We start from the raw sequence: 16,992 nt of genomic DNA, 5'->3' as shown, positions 1-16,992 counted from the left end.
AATCAGGCATCCATCTCTCATGTTATAGTAAATCAGGCATCTATCTCTCCTGTTATAGTAAATCAGGCATCTATCTCTCCTGTTATAGTAAATCAGGCATCCATCTCTCCTGTTATAGTAAATCAGGCATCTATCTCTCCTGTTGTAGTAAATCAGGCATCCCGCTCTCCTGTTATAGTAAACCAGGCATCTATCTCTCCTGTTATAGTAAATCCGGCATCTATCTCTCCTGTTATAGTAAATCAGGCATCTATCTCTCCTGTTATAGCAAATCAGGCATCCAGCTCTCCTGTTATAGTAAATCAGGCATCCAGCTCTCCTGTTATAGTAAATCAGGCATCCATCTCTCCTGTTATAGTAAATCAGGCATCTATCTCTCCTGTTATAGTAAATCAGGCATCCAGCTCTCCTGTTATAGTAAATCAGGCATCTATCTCTCCTGTTATAGTAAATCAGGCATCCATCTCTCCTGTTATAGTAAATCAGGCATCTTTCTCTCCTGTTATAGTAAATCAGGCATCCAGCTCTCCTGTTATAGTAAATCAGGCATCTATCTCTCCTGTTATAGTAAATCAGGCATCCATCTCTCCTGTTATAGTAAATCAGGCATCTATCTCTCCTGTTATAGTAAATCAGGCATCCATCTCTCCTGTTATAGTAAATCTGCCTTTAGAAGATCAGTCCTGTTGAAAACAGGATTAAAGAGGAAGGCAGGCAGGAAGGCACGCCACGCCAGCCGACACAGACAAACGGTTCTGACAGCCAATGTCTATGAGCTCTTGGCATGGAGAAATACTGGGCAGTAGGCTTACTACCAGGGGATCCTTCACTCTCACAGCATGGGATAATTCAATGTGTTTTATTTAACTAGGCTAGTCAGTTAAGAACAAATTCTTATTTACAATGACGGCCCAACCGGGGAACAGTGGGTTAACTGCCTTGTTCAGGGGGCAGAACGCCAGATTTTTACCTTGTCAGCTCGGGGGATTCGATCCAGCAAACCTTTCGGTTACTGGTCCAACGCTCTAACCGCTAGGCTACCTGCCTCCTCTAACCGCTAGGCTACCTGCCTCCTCTAACCGCTAGGCTACCTGCCTCCTCTAACCGCTAGGCTACCTGCCTCCTCTAACCGCTAGGCTACCTGCCTCCTCTAACCGCTAGGCTACCTGCCTCCTCTAACCGCTAGGCTACCTGCCTCCTCTAACCGCTAGGCTACCTGCCTCCTCTAACCGCTAGGCTACCTGCCTCCTCTAACCGCTAGGCTACCTGCCTCCTCTAACCGCTAGGCTACCTGCCTCCTCTAACCGCTAGGCTACCTGCCTCCTCTAACCGCTAGGTTACCTGCCTCCTCTAACCACTAGGCTACCTGCCTCCTCTAACCACTAGGCTACCTGCCTCCTCTAACCACTAGGCTACCTGCCTCCTCTAACCACTAGGCTACCTGCCTCCTCTAACCACTAGGCTACCTGCCTCCTCTAACCACTAGGCTACCTGCCTCCTCTAACCACTAGGCTACCTGCCTCCTCTAACCACTAGGCTACCTGCCTCCTCTAACCACTAGGCTACCTGCCTCCTCTAACCACTAGGCTACCTGCCTCCTCTAACCACTAGGCTACCTGCCTCCTCTAACCACTAGGCTACCTGCCTATGAATTCACAGTCGATTCTATAATATCTTAGAATATCTTGGTCTTTCTTCCTCTTTGACCTGAAACCAGTTTCTACAGTATTCCAAATCTCCTCCAATCCAGTCGGTGCATTCAGCATTAGCTTTACCTGGAAACATCCGGGATGTAGGCTCAAATATAATATAAAGGCCCAGTGGATGAAAAACGGTGATTGTCCTGTGTTTTAAATATAGATTTCCACACTATGAGGTTGGAATAATACTGTGAAACTGTGACAATTATGATAATGCCATTTTAGTGTAAGAGCTGTTTGAAAACACAGCCAGAAATTTTAGCCTGTTTCGGTGGGATGAAGTTTTGGCCAGGCGGTAAATTAGTTAATAGACCAATAAGAAAGAGAGTTCTAAACCTCTCAGCCAATAACAGCTAGTTTCCAGTTTTCCCCGCCTCTCTCAGACCACTCCCAGACAGTCCTAGCAAAATTCTTGCTTAAGAAATTGCTCTTTGCTAAGAAGCTATTTTTTTTTATTTTCAACTATTTTAACTGAAAACAATCACAGTAGGTACTTGTTAACTAAAAATGATTTGATATTGACATTAAAAAAAAATTTAAAACCTGCACTGGACCTTTAATAAAGTCTTCTAGAAGAATCTACATCCATTTATAGTCTGCTGAGACATATAAACCTATTATACTCATCTCATCCCAGGATCCTCTGGTGACAGTCTTAGCCCGTGGGAACACAGCCAGCTCCAAATAGCACTTTATTTTAAGGTACTGTTTCCAGTATTTACCTGGTATTTATAAATTGTAGTAAAAAAAAGGGGTACTTTCTGGTACTTAGGCTACTTAAAATAGTTTAACACAATTGAACAAGCAATACACAAGTTACTATTTTGGAGTAACCATTTGACCTTTCGAAGGAGATACCTGATCATTTCTGAACCCGGTGTTTAATACCTATTTCAGATAAAGAACATGCGACAATCTTAATTTTTTCATAAGTTTACTATTCCGTTAGTCAACACTTTTCCAACTCTTTTTAGCTTGTAGCGTCAAACTCGGATTTTACTAGACAATTTCTGCAACTGTAAAAAAAATATATACATATATTCCTTTTCCATTGTCTGCCGTTCATCCTTAACTGTCTTACACACTTGTTGTTGGATCCACGTTTAACCTTTAAACTCTGGTGACATGTAATTGTCCGTAACTGTGGCAACAAATGTCAATCAATTACAAAGTCAGATGTCAACTGGCTCAGGCTTAAACAGAGGATATGGACGTTTCCTGGATTCCTAGAGCTCCGAACACACCGTTGCTTAGTGACCAGGAGGAGGAGGAGGAGGGAGGACGAGGAAGGAGGAGGAGGAGGAGGAGGAGGAGGAGGAGGAGGAGGAAATTAACCATTAGCCTCTTCAGGGCATACACAAGCACACTGATGACATCATTGATATTGCAAGTACTATATCCCAAAAAACACAGTTATACTGGAGTTAAGTAGCGCAGTACTTTTAAGTATTAGTGCAGTTATTTGGAAAGTACTGCGTCTGAAATTACAGTACACCCTATTGGTTCAGAGAGCAGAGTAGAGACAGTAGAGACAGTAGTGGTACAGAGACACATGGAACATCAGGAGACAGTAGAGGTACAGAGACACATGGAACATCAGGAGACAGTAGAGGTACAGAGACACATGGAACATCAGGAGACAGTAGAGGTACAGAGACACAGGGAACATCAGGAGACAGTAGAGACAGTAGTGGTACAGAGACACATGGAACATCAGGAGACAGTAGGGACAGTAGAGGTACAGAGACACATGGAACATCAGGAGACAGTAGAGGTACAGAGACACAGGGAACATCAGGAGACAGTAGAGACAGTAGTGGTACAGAGACACATGGAACATCAGGAGACAGTAGAGACAGTAGTGGTACAGAGACACATGGAACATCAGGAGACAGTAGAGACAGTAGAGGTACAGAGACACATGGAACATCAGGAGACAGTAGAGACAGTAGAGGTACATAGACACATGGCACATCAGGAGACAGTAGAGACAGTAGAGGTACAGAGACACATGGAACATCAGGAGACAGTAGAGACAGTAGGGACAGTAGAGGTACAGAGACACAGGGAACATCAGGAGACAGTAGATGTACAGAGACACATGGAACATCAGGAGACAGTAGAGACAGTAGTGGTACAGAGACACATGGAACATCAGGAGACAGTAGAGACAGTAGAGACAGTAGGGACAGTAGAGGTACAGAGACACAGGGAACATCAGGAGACAGTAGAGATAGTAGTGGTACAGAGACACATGGAACATCAGGAGACAGTAGAGACAGTAGTGGTACAGAGACACATGGAACATCAGGAGACAGTAGAGACAGTAGAGGTACAGAGACACATGGAACATCAGGAGACAGTAGAGACAGTAGAGACAGTAGAGGTACAGAGACACATGGAACATCAGGAGACAGTAGAGACAGTAGGGACAGTAGTGGTACAGAGACACATGGAACATCAGGAGACAGTAGGGACAGTAGTGGTACAGAGACACATGGAACATCAGGAGACAGTAGAGACAGTAGGGACAGTAGTGGTACAGAGACACATGGAACATCAGGAGACAGTAGGGACAGTAGTGGTACAGAGACACATGGAACATCAGGAGACAGTAGAGACAGTAGTGGTACAGAGACACATGGAACATCAGGAGACAGTAGAGACAGTAGTGGTACAGAGACACATGGAACATCAGGAGACAGTAGAGACAGTAGAGGTACAGAGACACATGGAACATCAGGAGACAGTAGAGGTACAGAGACACATGGAACATCAGGAGACAGTAGAGACAGTAGTGGTACAGAGACACATGGAACATCAGGAGACAGTAGGGACAGTAGAGGTACAGAGACACATGGAACATCAGGAGACAGTAGAGACAGTAGTGGTACAGAGACACATGGAACATCAGGAGACAGTAGAGACAGTAGTGGTACAGAGACACATGGAACATCAGGAGACAGTAGAGACAGTAGAGGTACAGAGACACGTGGAACATCAGGAGACAGTAGAGGTACAGAGACACATGGAACATCAGGAGACAGTAGAGACAGTAGTGGTACAGAGACACATGGAACATCAGGAGACAGTAGGGACAGTAGAGGTACAGAGACACATGGAACATCAGGAGACAGTAGAGGTACAGAGACACATGGAACATCAGGAGACAGTAGAGGTACAGAGACACAGGGAACATCAGGAGACAGTAGAGACAGTAGTGGTACAGAGACACATGGAACATCAGGAGACAGTAGGGACAGTAGTGGTACAGAGACACATGGAACATCAGGAGACAGTAGGGACAGTAGAGGTACAGAGACACATGGAACATCAGGAGACAGTAGTGGTACAGAGACACATGGAACATCAGGAGACAGTAGTGGTACAGAGACACATGGAACATCAGGAGACAGTAGTGGCACAGAGACACATGGAATATTAGGAGACAGTAGTGGCACAGAGACACATGGAATATCAGGAGACAGTAGTGGCACAGAGACACATGGAACATCAGGAGACAGTAGTGGTACAGAGACACATTATCACCACCTAGTGATCAGTCATGTGGATCACGGACAACTTCTGTAGCTGTAAACAACAACAACTTATTTACAGGAAAACAACAAAAGTGAAACTTTCTGCAGGTGACTAGTGTGGTCAGTCAAGTCATTGCTTCTGCATGAGAGATAAATGGAACCTGGATGTGACAGAGCACCCAGTAAGTGGTATGAGGCAGAGGGAAAATGTATTGTTGCTAACTAGGACAACTCCTTGCAGAGTACAATAAAAAAACACAATTTATTTCACAAAATTACAAAATACATTTTCCAATCAATTCATGTAAAATGTAAAAGAATATAAAGATTGAAGCAATGCCTCAAATTGGAATAGTTCTCCCCTCAGACATGATATATACTACAGAATAGGTATCAGGAAGTCATATTACAACCGATAAAAACATCTTGGATAAAAACATCTTGGATATAAACATCTCGGATAAAAAGATCTTGGATATAAACATCTTGTATATAAACATCTTGGATAAAGACATCTTGGATAAAAACATCTCGGATAAAAACATCTTGGATAAAAACATCTTGGATATAAACATCTTGGATAAAAACATCTTGGATAAAAACATCTTGGATAAAAACATCTTGGATAAAAACATCTTGGATAAAAACATCTTGGATAAAAACATCTTGGATAAAAACATCTCGGATAAAAACATCTTGGATAAAAACATCTTGGATATAAACATCTTGGATAAAAACATCTGGCTTGGCCACAGACATTGTTAATCCACTTTGACACTTAACATGCAAAAAATAATACACCGTCAGACACCCCGTATAAACACTTAATGTCCACATCCCATTATCCTCATTCCAAAAGTACACTTAGGCCTTTCCCTTCTCTTGGCTACTTGAGATAGATTGAATACGCAGAAAAGTCTCATCAATGTCTATTTGTCATACAGTCTGTCAGGTTGTACACGCCACTGACACAGCAGTAGTGATCCAGTGTCACACATCCCATTGTGTGTCTGTCTGGGTTGGTCCATGGGTTCTACGTATCCGTCGGATATTCTACTCAATCAGGTGGGTCTCTTGACCTGCTCATCCTCTTGCTGGGAAACTCTAAAATATAGAAACACATTTTTGTTTAAAACACTAGAAAGCAAAGATATCTCCCCTCTTTCTGGCTGTGGCCTCATCCTCATGTCACTTCCTCATCCTCATGTCACTTCCTCATGTCACTTCCTCATCCTCATGTCACTTCCTCATGTCATTTCCGCATGTCACTTCCTCATCCTCATGTCACTTCCTCATCCTCATGTCACTTCCTCATCCTCATGTCACTTCCTCATGTCACTTCCTCATCCTCATGTCACTTCCTCATCCTCATGTCACTTCCTCATCCTCATGTCACTTCCTCATGTCACTTCCTCATCCTCATGTCACTTCCTCATCCTCATGTCACTTCCTCATCCTCATGTCACTTCCTCTGAGATATGGCTTGATGCATCACCATGACAGCAAAAACATCACAACACTACAGACAGTCAGACTGTTTCATGATAATGATATATCCCCAGATTATTGGGTAATATTCACCAATACAGCGCGCCACTTCCGCTCTCGCTAGTCACTGAGCCAACTGCAAAGAATAAAGAGAGACTGTTAAGAATAACATCACAGGAACATTTCAGAATTGAAATCCATTTGTTTATATTTACGCCTCAGATAATATTGTTATATTGTGAGGGTATGTGCTCGCATGTGTGCCACTCTCACCCTGCATGTCCAGTGTGTCTGTCTCACCCTGCATGTCCAGTGTGTCTCACCCTGCATGTCCAGTGTGTCTCACCCTGCATGTCCAGTGTGTCTGTCTCACCCTGCATGTCCAGTGTGTCTCACCCTGCATGTGTCTGTCTCACCCTGCATGTCCAGTGTATCTCACCCTGCATGTCCAGTGTGTCTCACCCTGCATGTCCAGTGTGTCTCACCCTGCATGTCCAGTGTGTCTCACCCTGCATGTCCAGTGTGTCTGTCTCACCCTGCATGTCCAGTGTGTCTGTCTCACCCTGCATGTCCAGTGTGTCTGTCTCACCCTGCATGTCCAGTGTGTCTCACCCTGTATGTCCAGTGTGTGTCTCACCCTGCATGTCCAGTGTGTCTGTCTCACCCTGCATGTCCAGTGTGTCTCACCCTGCATGTCCAGTGTGTGTGTCTCACCCTGTATGTCCAGTGTGTGTCTCACCCTGCATGTCCAGTGTGTGTGTCTCACCCTGCATGTCCAGTATGTGTCTCACCCTGCATGTCCAGTGTGTGTGTCTCACCCTGCATGTCCAATGTGTCTGTCTCACCCTGCATGTCCAGTGTGTCTCACCCTGCATGTCCAGTGTGTCTGTCTCACCCTGCATGTCCAGTGTGTCTGTCTCACCCTGCATGTCCAGTGTGTCTGTCTCACCCTGCATGTCCAGTGTGTCTCACCCTGCATGTCCAGTGTGTCTCACCCTGCATGTCCAGTGTGTCTCACCCTGCATGCCCAGTGTGCCTCACCCTGCATGTCCAGTGTGTCTGTCTCACCCTGCATGGCCAGTGTGTCTGTCTCACCCTGCATGTCCAGTGTGTCTGTCTCACCCTGTATGTCCAGTGTGTCTCACCCTGCATGTCCAGTGTGTGTGTCTCACCCTGCATGTCCAGTGTGTGTCTCACCCTGCATGTCCAGTGTGTGTCTCACCCTGCATGTCCAGTGTGTGTGTCTCACCCTGTATGTCCAGTGTGTGTCTCACCCTGCATGTCCAGTGTGTCTCACCCTGCATGTCCAGTGTGTCTCACCCTGCATGTCCAGTGTGTCTCACCCTGCATGCCCAGTGTGCCTCACCCTGCATGTCCAGTGTGTCTGTCTCACCCTGCATGGCCAGTGTGTCTGTCTCACCCTGCATGTCCAGTGTGTCTGTCTCACCCTGTATGTCCAGTGTGTCTCACCCTGCATGTCCAGTGTGTGTGTCTCACCCTGCATGTCCAGTGTGTGTCTCACCCTGCATGTCCAGTGTGTGTCTCACCCTGCATGTCCAGTGTGTGTGTCTCACCCTGTATGTCCAGTGTGTCTCACCCTGCATGTCCAGTGTGTGTGTCTCACCCTGCATGTACAGTGTGTCTCACCCTGCATGTCCAGTGTGTCTCACCCTGCATGTCCAGTGTGTGTGTGTGTGTGTCTCACCCTGCATGTCCAGTGTGTCTGTCTCACCCTGCATGTCCAGTGTGTCTCACCCTGCATGTCCAGTGTGTCTCACCCTGCATGTCCAGTGTGTCTCACCCTGCATGTCCAGTGTGTCTCACCCTGCATGTCCAGTGTGTCTCACCCTGCATGTCCAGTGTGTCTGTCTCACCCTGCATGTCCAGTGTGTGTGTGTGTCTCACCCTGCATGTCCAGTGTGTCTGTCTCACCCTGCATGTCCAGTGTGTCTGTCTCACCCTGCATGTCCAGTGTGTCTCACCCTGCATGTCCAGTGTGTCTCACCCTGCATGTCCAGTGTGTGTGTGTGTGTGTGTGTCTCACCCTGCATGTCCAGTGTGTGTGTGTGTGTGTGTGTGTGTGTGTGTGTGTGTGTGTGTGTGTGTGTGTGTGTGTGTGTGTGTGTGTGTGTGTGTGTGTGTGTGTGTGTGTGTGTGTGTGTGTGTGTGTGTGTGTGTGGTGTCGCACCCTGCATGTCCAGTGTGTGTGTCGCACCCTGCATGTCCAGTGTGTGTGTCTCACCCTGCATGTCCAGTGAAGCCGGGTGTATATACAGTGGGTGGTTGAGCTCAGGGTCTTGGTCATAGAGAGACTGTCTGAAGACATTATACACCATCTCTCTACTCAGAGTGACCCGCTCCAACTCAGCGTTATTCAGGGGCATCAGGAACCTCAGCCGGTAGTCAGCTACCACAGAGCCGTTTCTGAGAGGAAGATCAGACCCGTCAATCATACAGTCTTCTCAAATAAAACTGTGAAGGACCTCGGCGTTACTCTGGACCCTGATCTCTCTTTTGACGAACACATCAAGACTGTTTCCAAGGACAGCTTTATCCATGCTTTTGTCACTTCTAAATTAGACTACTGTAATGCTCTACTTTCCGGCTACCCGGATAAAGCACTAAATAAACTTAAGTTAGTGCTAAACACGGCTGCTAGAATCCTGACTAGAACCCAAAACATGTGATCATATTACTCCACTGCTAGCCTCCCTACACTGGCTTCATGTTAAGGCAAGGGCTGATCAAGGTTTTACTGCTAACCTACAAAGCATTACATGGGCATGGCCGTCCCTAGGAGGGGTGCGTCACTTGAGTGGGTTGAGTCACTGACGTGGTCTTCCTGTCTGGGTTGGCGTCCCCCCCTTGGGTTGTGCTGTGGCGGAGATCTTTGTGGGCTATACTCGGCCTTGTCTCAGGATGGATATCCCTCTAGTGGTGTGGGGGCTGTGCTTTGGCAAAGTGGGTGGGGTTATATCCTTCCTGTTTGGCCCTGTCCGGGGGTATCATCGGATGGGGCCACAGTGTCTCCTGACCCCTCCTGTCTCAGCCTCCAGTATTTATGCTGCAGTAGTTTATGTGTCGGGGGGCTAGGGTCAGTCTGTTATATCTGGAGTATTTCTCCTGTCTTATCCGGTGTCCTGTGTGAATTTAAGTATGCTCCCTCTAATTCTCTCTCCCTCTCCCTGCCCTCCCGGAGGACCTGAGCCCTAGGACCATGCCTCAGGACTACCTGGCATGATGACTCCTTGCTGTCCCCAGTCTGTTCTGTCTGCGGCTATGGAACCCTGACCTGTTCACCGGACGTGCTACCTGTCCCAGACCTGCTGTTTTCAACTCTCTAGAGACAGCATGAGCAGTAGAGATACTCTGAATGATCGGCTATGAAAAGCCAACTGACATTTACTCCTGAGGTGCTGACCTGTTGCACCCTCGACAACTACTGTGATTATTATCATTTGACCCTGCTGGTCATTTATGAACATTTGAACATCTTGGCCATGTTCTGTTATAATCTCCACCCGGCACAACCAGAAGAGGACTGGCCACCCCTCATAGCCTGGTTCCTCTGTAGGTTTCTTCCTAGGTTCTGGCCTTTCTAGGGAGTTTTCCCTAGCCACCGTGCTTCTACACCTGCATTGCTTGCTGTTTGGGGGTTTTAGGCTGGGTTTCTGTACAGCATTTTGAGATATCAGCTGATGTAAGAAGGGCTTTATAAATACATTTGATTTGATTTTGAATCATCATGTCCTTGCTAGGACCAATAGTTTTCCCAGAAGACTTGACCAAGAAAAACAGGCTTTACTGTAATTCCATATATGATTGCAATGAACCATGGGAAATAAATATAATATTTCCATCTGGCTCTCATTAAATGCAGAGTAGAGTGGAAAGTACTGCACCGTACTGGAAATAGACTTTCAATGAAGACAGTAGAATATGGGTTACTTTGTTTTACCTGAAGTCAGAGATTTCAACGCTGGAGAAGTAGCGACCCAGGGCCGGAGATGAACTGTAGAGGTCAGACAACTGAGTGGAGAGAGAGAGAGGTGGAGTGGAGGGAGGGAGGGAGATAGAGAGAGAGAGGTAGAGGGGAGAAAGAGAGAGGTGGAGTGGAGAGAGAGAGAGAGAGAGAGATAGAGAGCGAGAGAGAGAGAGATAGAGAGAGAGAGGTAGAGGGGAGAAAGAGAGAGGTGGAGTGGAGAGAGAGGTGGAGGTTAGAAAGAGAGAGGTGTGAGAGGGGGGGGGAGGGAGGGAGGGAGAGAGAGAAAGAGGAGAGAGTGAAAGTGAAGGAAAGTGAGCGAGAGAGAAAAAGAGAGTAGGAATGAGATTGTGTCTTTCCTTGGAACTCAACTACCTCCCACTACCATGGAATTTCCCTTGTTCCAGTTAAGTCCTCCTCTTTCAGATTCCTTCCACTTTCTAACTTAAACTGATAACACCTTCCAGGGACAAGTTTGACAGAACAATAAATAAAAAGAAACAGGTGGTGGTACTTGAATTATTATGTTTTGCATGACAAGAAATTTGATCATATTACTCCAGTGCTAGCTTCTCTACACTGGCTTCCTGTTAAGGCAAGGGCTGATTTCAAGGTTTTACTGTTAACCTATAAAGCGTTACATGGGCTTGCTCCTACCTATCTTTCCGAGTTGGTCCTGCCGTACATACCTATACGTACGCTACGGTCACAAGACGCAGGCCTCCTAATTGTCCCTAGAATTTCTAAGCAAACAGCGGGAGGCAGGGCTTTCTCCTATAGATCTCCATTTTTATGGAACGGTCTGCCTACCCATGTGAGAGACGCAGACTCGGTCTCAACCTTTAAGTCTTTACTGAAGACTTATCTCTTCAGTAGGTCATATGATTGAGTGTAGTCTGGCCCAGGAGTTTGAAGGTGAACGGAAAGGCTCTGGAGCAACGAACCGCCCTTGCTGTCTCTGCCTGGCCGGTTCCCCTCTCTCCACTGGGATTCTCTGCCTCTAACCCTATTACAGGGGCTGAGTCACTGGCTTACTGGTGCTCTTTCATGCCGTCCCTAGGAGGGGTGCGTCACTTGAGTGGGTTGAGTTACTGACGTGATCTTCCTATCTGGGTTGGCGCCCCCCCTTGGTTTGTGCTGTGTTTGAGATCTTTGTGGGCTATACTCGGCCTTGTCTCAGGATTGTAAGTTGGTGGTTGAAGATATCCCTCTAGTGGTGCGGGGGCTGTGCTTTGGCAAAGTGGGTGGGGTTATATCCTTCCTGTTTGGCCCTGTCCGGGGGTATCATCGGATGTGGCCACAGTGTCTCCTGACCCCTCCTGTCTCAGCCTCCAGTATTTAAGCTGCAGTAGTTTATGTGTCGGGGGGCTAGGGTCAGTTGGTTATACCTGGAGTACTTCTCCTGTCTTATCCAGTGTCCTGTGTGAATTTAAGTATGCTCTCTCTAATTCTCTCGTTCTCTCTTTCTTTCTCTCTCTCGGAGAACCTGAGCCCTAGGACCATACGTCACGGCAAACCGGGCATGATGACTCCTTGCTGTCCCCAGTCCACCTGGCCTTGCTGCTGTTCCAGTTTCAACTGTTCTGCCTGCGGTTATGGAACCCCCACCTGTCCCAGACCTGCTGCTTTCAACTCTTAATGATCGGCTATGAAAAGCCAACTGACATTTATTCCTGATTATTATTTGACCATGCTTGTCATTTATGAACATTTTGAAAATCTTGGCTCTCTCTAATTCTCTCCTTCTCTCTTTCTTTCTTTCTCTCTCTCGGAGGACCTGAGCCCTAGGACCATACGTCAGGACTACCGGGCATGATGACTCCTTGCTGTCCCCAGTCCACCTGGCCTTGCTGCTATTCCAGTTTCAACTGTTCTGCCTGCGGTTATGGAACCGCCACCTGTCCCAGACCTGCTGTTTTCAACTCTTAATGATCGGCTATGAAAAGCCAACTGAAAATTATTCATGATTATTATTTGACCATGCTTGTCACTTGTGAACATTTTGAACATCTTGGCATAGTTCTGTTATAATCTCCACCCGGCACAGCCAGAAGAGGACTGGCCACCCCTCATAGCCTGGTTCCTCTCTAGGTTTCTTCCTAGGTTTTGGCCTTTCTAGGGAGTTTTTCCTTGCCACCGTGCTTCTACACCTGCATTGCTTGCTGTTTGGGGTTTTAGGCTAAACTTGATTGATTGATTGATTGATAGTACTGTTAAGTATTAGGACCTGGATAAGGTTGTGCCACGGATTATTTTCAGAAAGAGGAACCGCGGTTACAGAGATGGGCGGGGTGTGTGTGTGTGTGTGTGTGTGTGTGTGTGTGTGTGTGTGTGTGTGTGTGTGTGTGTGTGTGTGTGTGTGTGTGTGTGTGTGTGTGTGTGTGTGTGTGTGTGTGTGTGTGTGGGCGGTAAAAAGTAGGGGCAAAAACAAATGGCCATAAATCTAGTGATCTAATAACCTTGTTCACTCAATCTAGAGATGTAATTTATTTATACATTTGTTTACTTAACCTTTATTTAACCAGGCTAGTCAGTTAAGAACAAATTCTTATTTACAATGACGGCCTAGGAACAGTGGGTTAACTGCCTTGTTCAGGAGGCAGAACGACAGATTTATACCTTGTCAGCTCAGGGATTCGATCCACCAACCTTTCGGTAACTGGCCCAACGCTCTAACCACTAGGCTAGGCTACCTGCCTCTCTAACCACTAGGCTAGGCTACCTGCCTCTCTAACCACTAGGCTAGGCTACCTGCCTCTCTAACCACTAGGCTAGGCTACCTGCCTCTCTAACCACTAGGCTAGGCTACCTGCCACTCTAACCGCTAGGCTAGGCTACCTGCCTCTCTAAACGCTAGGCTACCTGCCTCTCTAAACGCTAGTCTAGGCTACCTGCCTCTCTAACCACTAGGCTAGGCTACCTGCCTCTCTAACCACTAGGCTAGGCTACCTGCCACTCTACCCACTAGGCTACCTGCCTCTCTAACCACTAGGCTACCTGCCTCTCTACCCACTAGGCTAGGCTACTTGCCTCTCTAACCACTAGGCTAGGCTACCTGCCGCCCCAAATCTAATAACCTGCACGTACACACCACGTTTCCCCAGACTGGGGCTGAGTCCCTGTCTGTCACTGACTGAAGAGAACTGGGGCTGAGTCCCTCTCTGTCACTGACTGTAGAGAACTGGGGCTGAGTCCCTGTCTGTCACTGACTGAAGAGAACTGGGGCTGAGTCCCTGTCTGTCACTGACTGACGAGAACTGGGGCTGAGTCCCTCTCTGTCACTGACTGAAGAGAACTGGGGCTGAGTCCCTCTCTGTCACTGACTGAAGAGAACTGGTGCTGAGTCCCTCTCTGTCACTGACTGAAGAGAACTGGGGCTGAGTCCCTCTCTGTCACTGACTGAAGAGAACTGGGGCTGAGTCCCTCTCTGTCACTGACTGAAGAGAACTGGGGCTGAGTCCCTCTCTGTCACTGACTGAAGAGAACTGGAGCTGAGTCCCTGTCTGTCACTGACTGAAGAGAACTGGGGCTGAGTCCCTGTCTGTCACTGACTGAAAAGAACTGGGGCTGAGTCCCTCTCTGTCACTGACTGAAGAGAACTGGGGCTGAGTCCCTCTCTGTCACTGACTGAAGAGAACTCGGGCTGAGTCCCTCTCTGTCACTGACTGAAGAGAACTGGGGCTGAGTCCCTGTCTGTCACTGTCTGAAGAGAACTGGGACTGAGTCCCTCTCTGTCACTGACTGAAGAGAACTCGGGCTGAGTCCCTCTCTGTCACTGACTGAAGAGAACTCGGGCTGAGTCCCTCTCTGTCACTGACTGAAGAGAACTGGGGCTGAGTCCCTGTCTGTCACTGACTGAAGATAACTGGGGCTGAGTCCCTGTCTGTCACTGACTGAAGAGAACTGGGGCTGAGTCCCTGTCTGTCACTGACTGAAGAGAACTCGGGCTGAGTCCCTCTCTGTCACTGACTGAAGAGAACTCGGGCTGAGTCCCTCTCTGTCACTGACTGAAGAGAACTGGGGCTGAGTCCCTGTCTGTCACTGTCTGAAGAGAACTGGGACTGAGTCCCTCTCTGTCACTGACTGAAGAGAACTCGGGCTGAGTCCCTCTCTGTCACTGACTGAAGAGAACTCGGGCTGAGTCCCTCTCTGTCACTGACTGAAGAGAACTGGGGCTGAGTCCCTGTCTGTCACTGACTGAAGAGAACTGGGGCTGAGTCCCTGTCTGTCACTGACTGACGAGAACTGGGGCTGAGTCCCTGTCTGTCACTGACTGAAGAGAACTGGGGCTGAGTCCCTCTCTGTCACTGACTGAAGAGAACTGGGGCTGAGTCCCTGTCTGTCACTGACTGAAGAGAACTGGGGCTGAGTCCCTCTCTGTCACTGACTGAAAAGAACTGGGGCTGATTCCCTCTCTGTCACTGACTGAAGAGAACTAGGGCTGAGTCCCTGTCTGTCACTGACTGAAGAGAACTGGGGCTGAGTCCCTCTCTGTCACTGACTGAAGAGAACTGGGGCTGAGTCCCTGTCTGTCACTGACTGAAGAGAACTGGGGCTGAGTCCCTCTCTGTCACTGACTGAAAAGAACTGGGGCTGATTCCCTCTCTGTCACTGACTGAAGAGAACTCGGGCTGAGTCCCTCTCTGTCACTGACTGAAGAGAACTCGGGCTGAGTCCCTCTCTGTCACTGACTGAAGAGAACTCGGGCTGAGTCCCTCTCTGTCACTGACTGAAGAGAACTGGGGCTGAGTCCCTGTCTGTCACTGACTGAAGAGAACTGGGGCTGAGTCCCTGTCTGTCACTGACTGACGAGAACTGGGGCTGAGTCCCTGTCTGTCACTGACTGAAGAGAACTGGGGCTGAGTCCCTCTCTGTCACTGACTGAAGAGAACTGGGGCTGAGTCCCTGTCTGTCACTGACTGAAAAGAACTGGGGCTGAGTCCCTCTCTGTCACTGACTGAAGAGAACTGGGGCTGAGTCCCTGTCTGTCACTGACTGAAGAGAACTGGGGCTAGGTCCCTGTCTGTCACTGACTGAAGAGAACTGGGGTTGAGTCCCTGTCTGTCACTGACTGAAGAGAACTGGGGCTGAGTCCCTGTCTGTCACTGACTGTAGAGAACTGGGGCTGAGTCCCTGTCTGTCACTGACTGAAAAGAACTGGGGCTGAGTCCCTCTCTGTCACTGACTGAAGAGAACTGGGGCTGAGTCCCTGTCTGTCACTGACTGAAGAGAACTGGGGCTGAGTCCCTGTCTGTCACTGACTGAAGAGAACTCGGGCTGAGTCCCTGTCTGTCACTGACTGACGAGAACTGGGGCTGAGTCCCTGTCTGTCACTGACTGAAGAGAACTGGGGCTGAGTCCCTCTCTGTCACTGACTGAAGAGAACTGGGGCTGAGTCCCTGTCTGTCACTGACTGAAGAGAACTGGGGCTGAGTCCCTCTCTGTCACTGACTGAAAAGAACTGGGGCTGATTCCCTCTCTGTCACTGACTGAAGAGAACTAGGGCTGAGTCCCTGTCTGTCACTGACTGAAGAGAACTGGGGCTGAGTCCCTCTCTGTCACTGACTGAAGAGAACTGGGGCTGAGTCCCTGTCTGTCACTGACTGAAGAGAACTGGGGCTGAGTCCCTCTCTGTCACTGACTGAAAAGAACTGGGGCTGATTCCCTCTCTGTCACTGACTGAAGAGAACTGGGGCTGAGTCCCTCTCTGTCACTGACTGAAGAGAACTCGGGCTGAGTCCCTCTCTGTCACTGACTGAAGAGAACTCGGGCTGAGTCCCTCTCTGTCACTGACTGAAGAGAACTGGGGCTGAGTCCCTGTCTGTCACTGACTGAAGAGAACTGGGGCTGAGTCCCTGTCTGTCACTGACTGACGAGAACTGGGGCTGAGTCCCTGTCTGTCACTGACTGAAGAGAACTGGGGCTGAGTCCCTCTCTGTCACTGACTGAAGAGAACTGGGGCTGAGTCCCTGTCTGTCACTGACTGAAAAGAACTGGGGCTGAGTCCCTCTCTGTCACTGACTGAAGAGAACTGGGGCTGAGTCCCTGTCTGTCACTGACTGAAGAGAACTGGGGCTGAGTCCCTGTCTGTCACTGACTGAAGAGAACTGGGGCTGAGTCCCTGTCTGTCACTGACTGAAGAGAACTGGGGCTGAGTCCCTGTCTGTCACTGACTGTAGAGAACTGGGGCTGAGTCCCTGTCTGTCACTGACTGAAAAGAACTGGGGCTGAGTCCCTCTCTGTCACTGACTGAAGAGAACTGGGGCTGAGTCCCTGTCTGTCA

The 16,992-nt window shown here is 48.3% G+C and overlaps 1 protein-coding gene across 2 annotated transcripts in view; it reads right to left on the bottom strand.

Moving 5' to 3' along the window:
• Positions 1-5,482: 5,482 nt before the first annotated feature.
• Positions 5,483-16,992, bottom strand: part of LOC139548451 (TPA-induced transmembrane protein) — a 33,745-nt gene continuing 22,235 nt past the window's right edge. Inside the window, exons 6-9 of one of the 2 annotated variants that reach the window (XM_071358162.1) lie at positions 10,686-10,756; positions 8,970-9,151; positions 6,821-6,863; positions 5,483-6,343 (exon numbers count right to left, since the gene is read on the bottom strand). In XM_071358162.1, coding sequence (XP_071214263.1) covers position 6,343; positions 6,821-6,863; positions 8,970-9,151; positions 10,686-10,756 — 297 coding nt within the window. In that variant the 3' untranslated portion in view covers positions 5,483-6,342. Of the gene's footprint in view, positions 6,344-6,712; positions 6,864-8,969; positions 9,152-10,685; positions 10,757-16,992 lie in introns of those variants that run through there. The other variant, XM_071358161.1, reaches the window with a different exon arrangement.

This window comes from Salvelinus alpinus, chromosome 21 (assembly GCF_045679555.1).
Source record: "Salvelinus alpinus chromosome 21, SLU_Salpinus.1, whole genome shotgun sequence".
Taxonomy (NCBI): Eukaryota; Metazoa; Chordata; class Actinopteri; order Salmoniformes; family Salmonidae; genus Salvelinus; species Salvelinus alpinus.
Note: the sequence above shows the minus strand (reverse complement) of the source record. Positions and strands in the feature narration are given on the sequence as shown.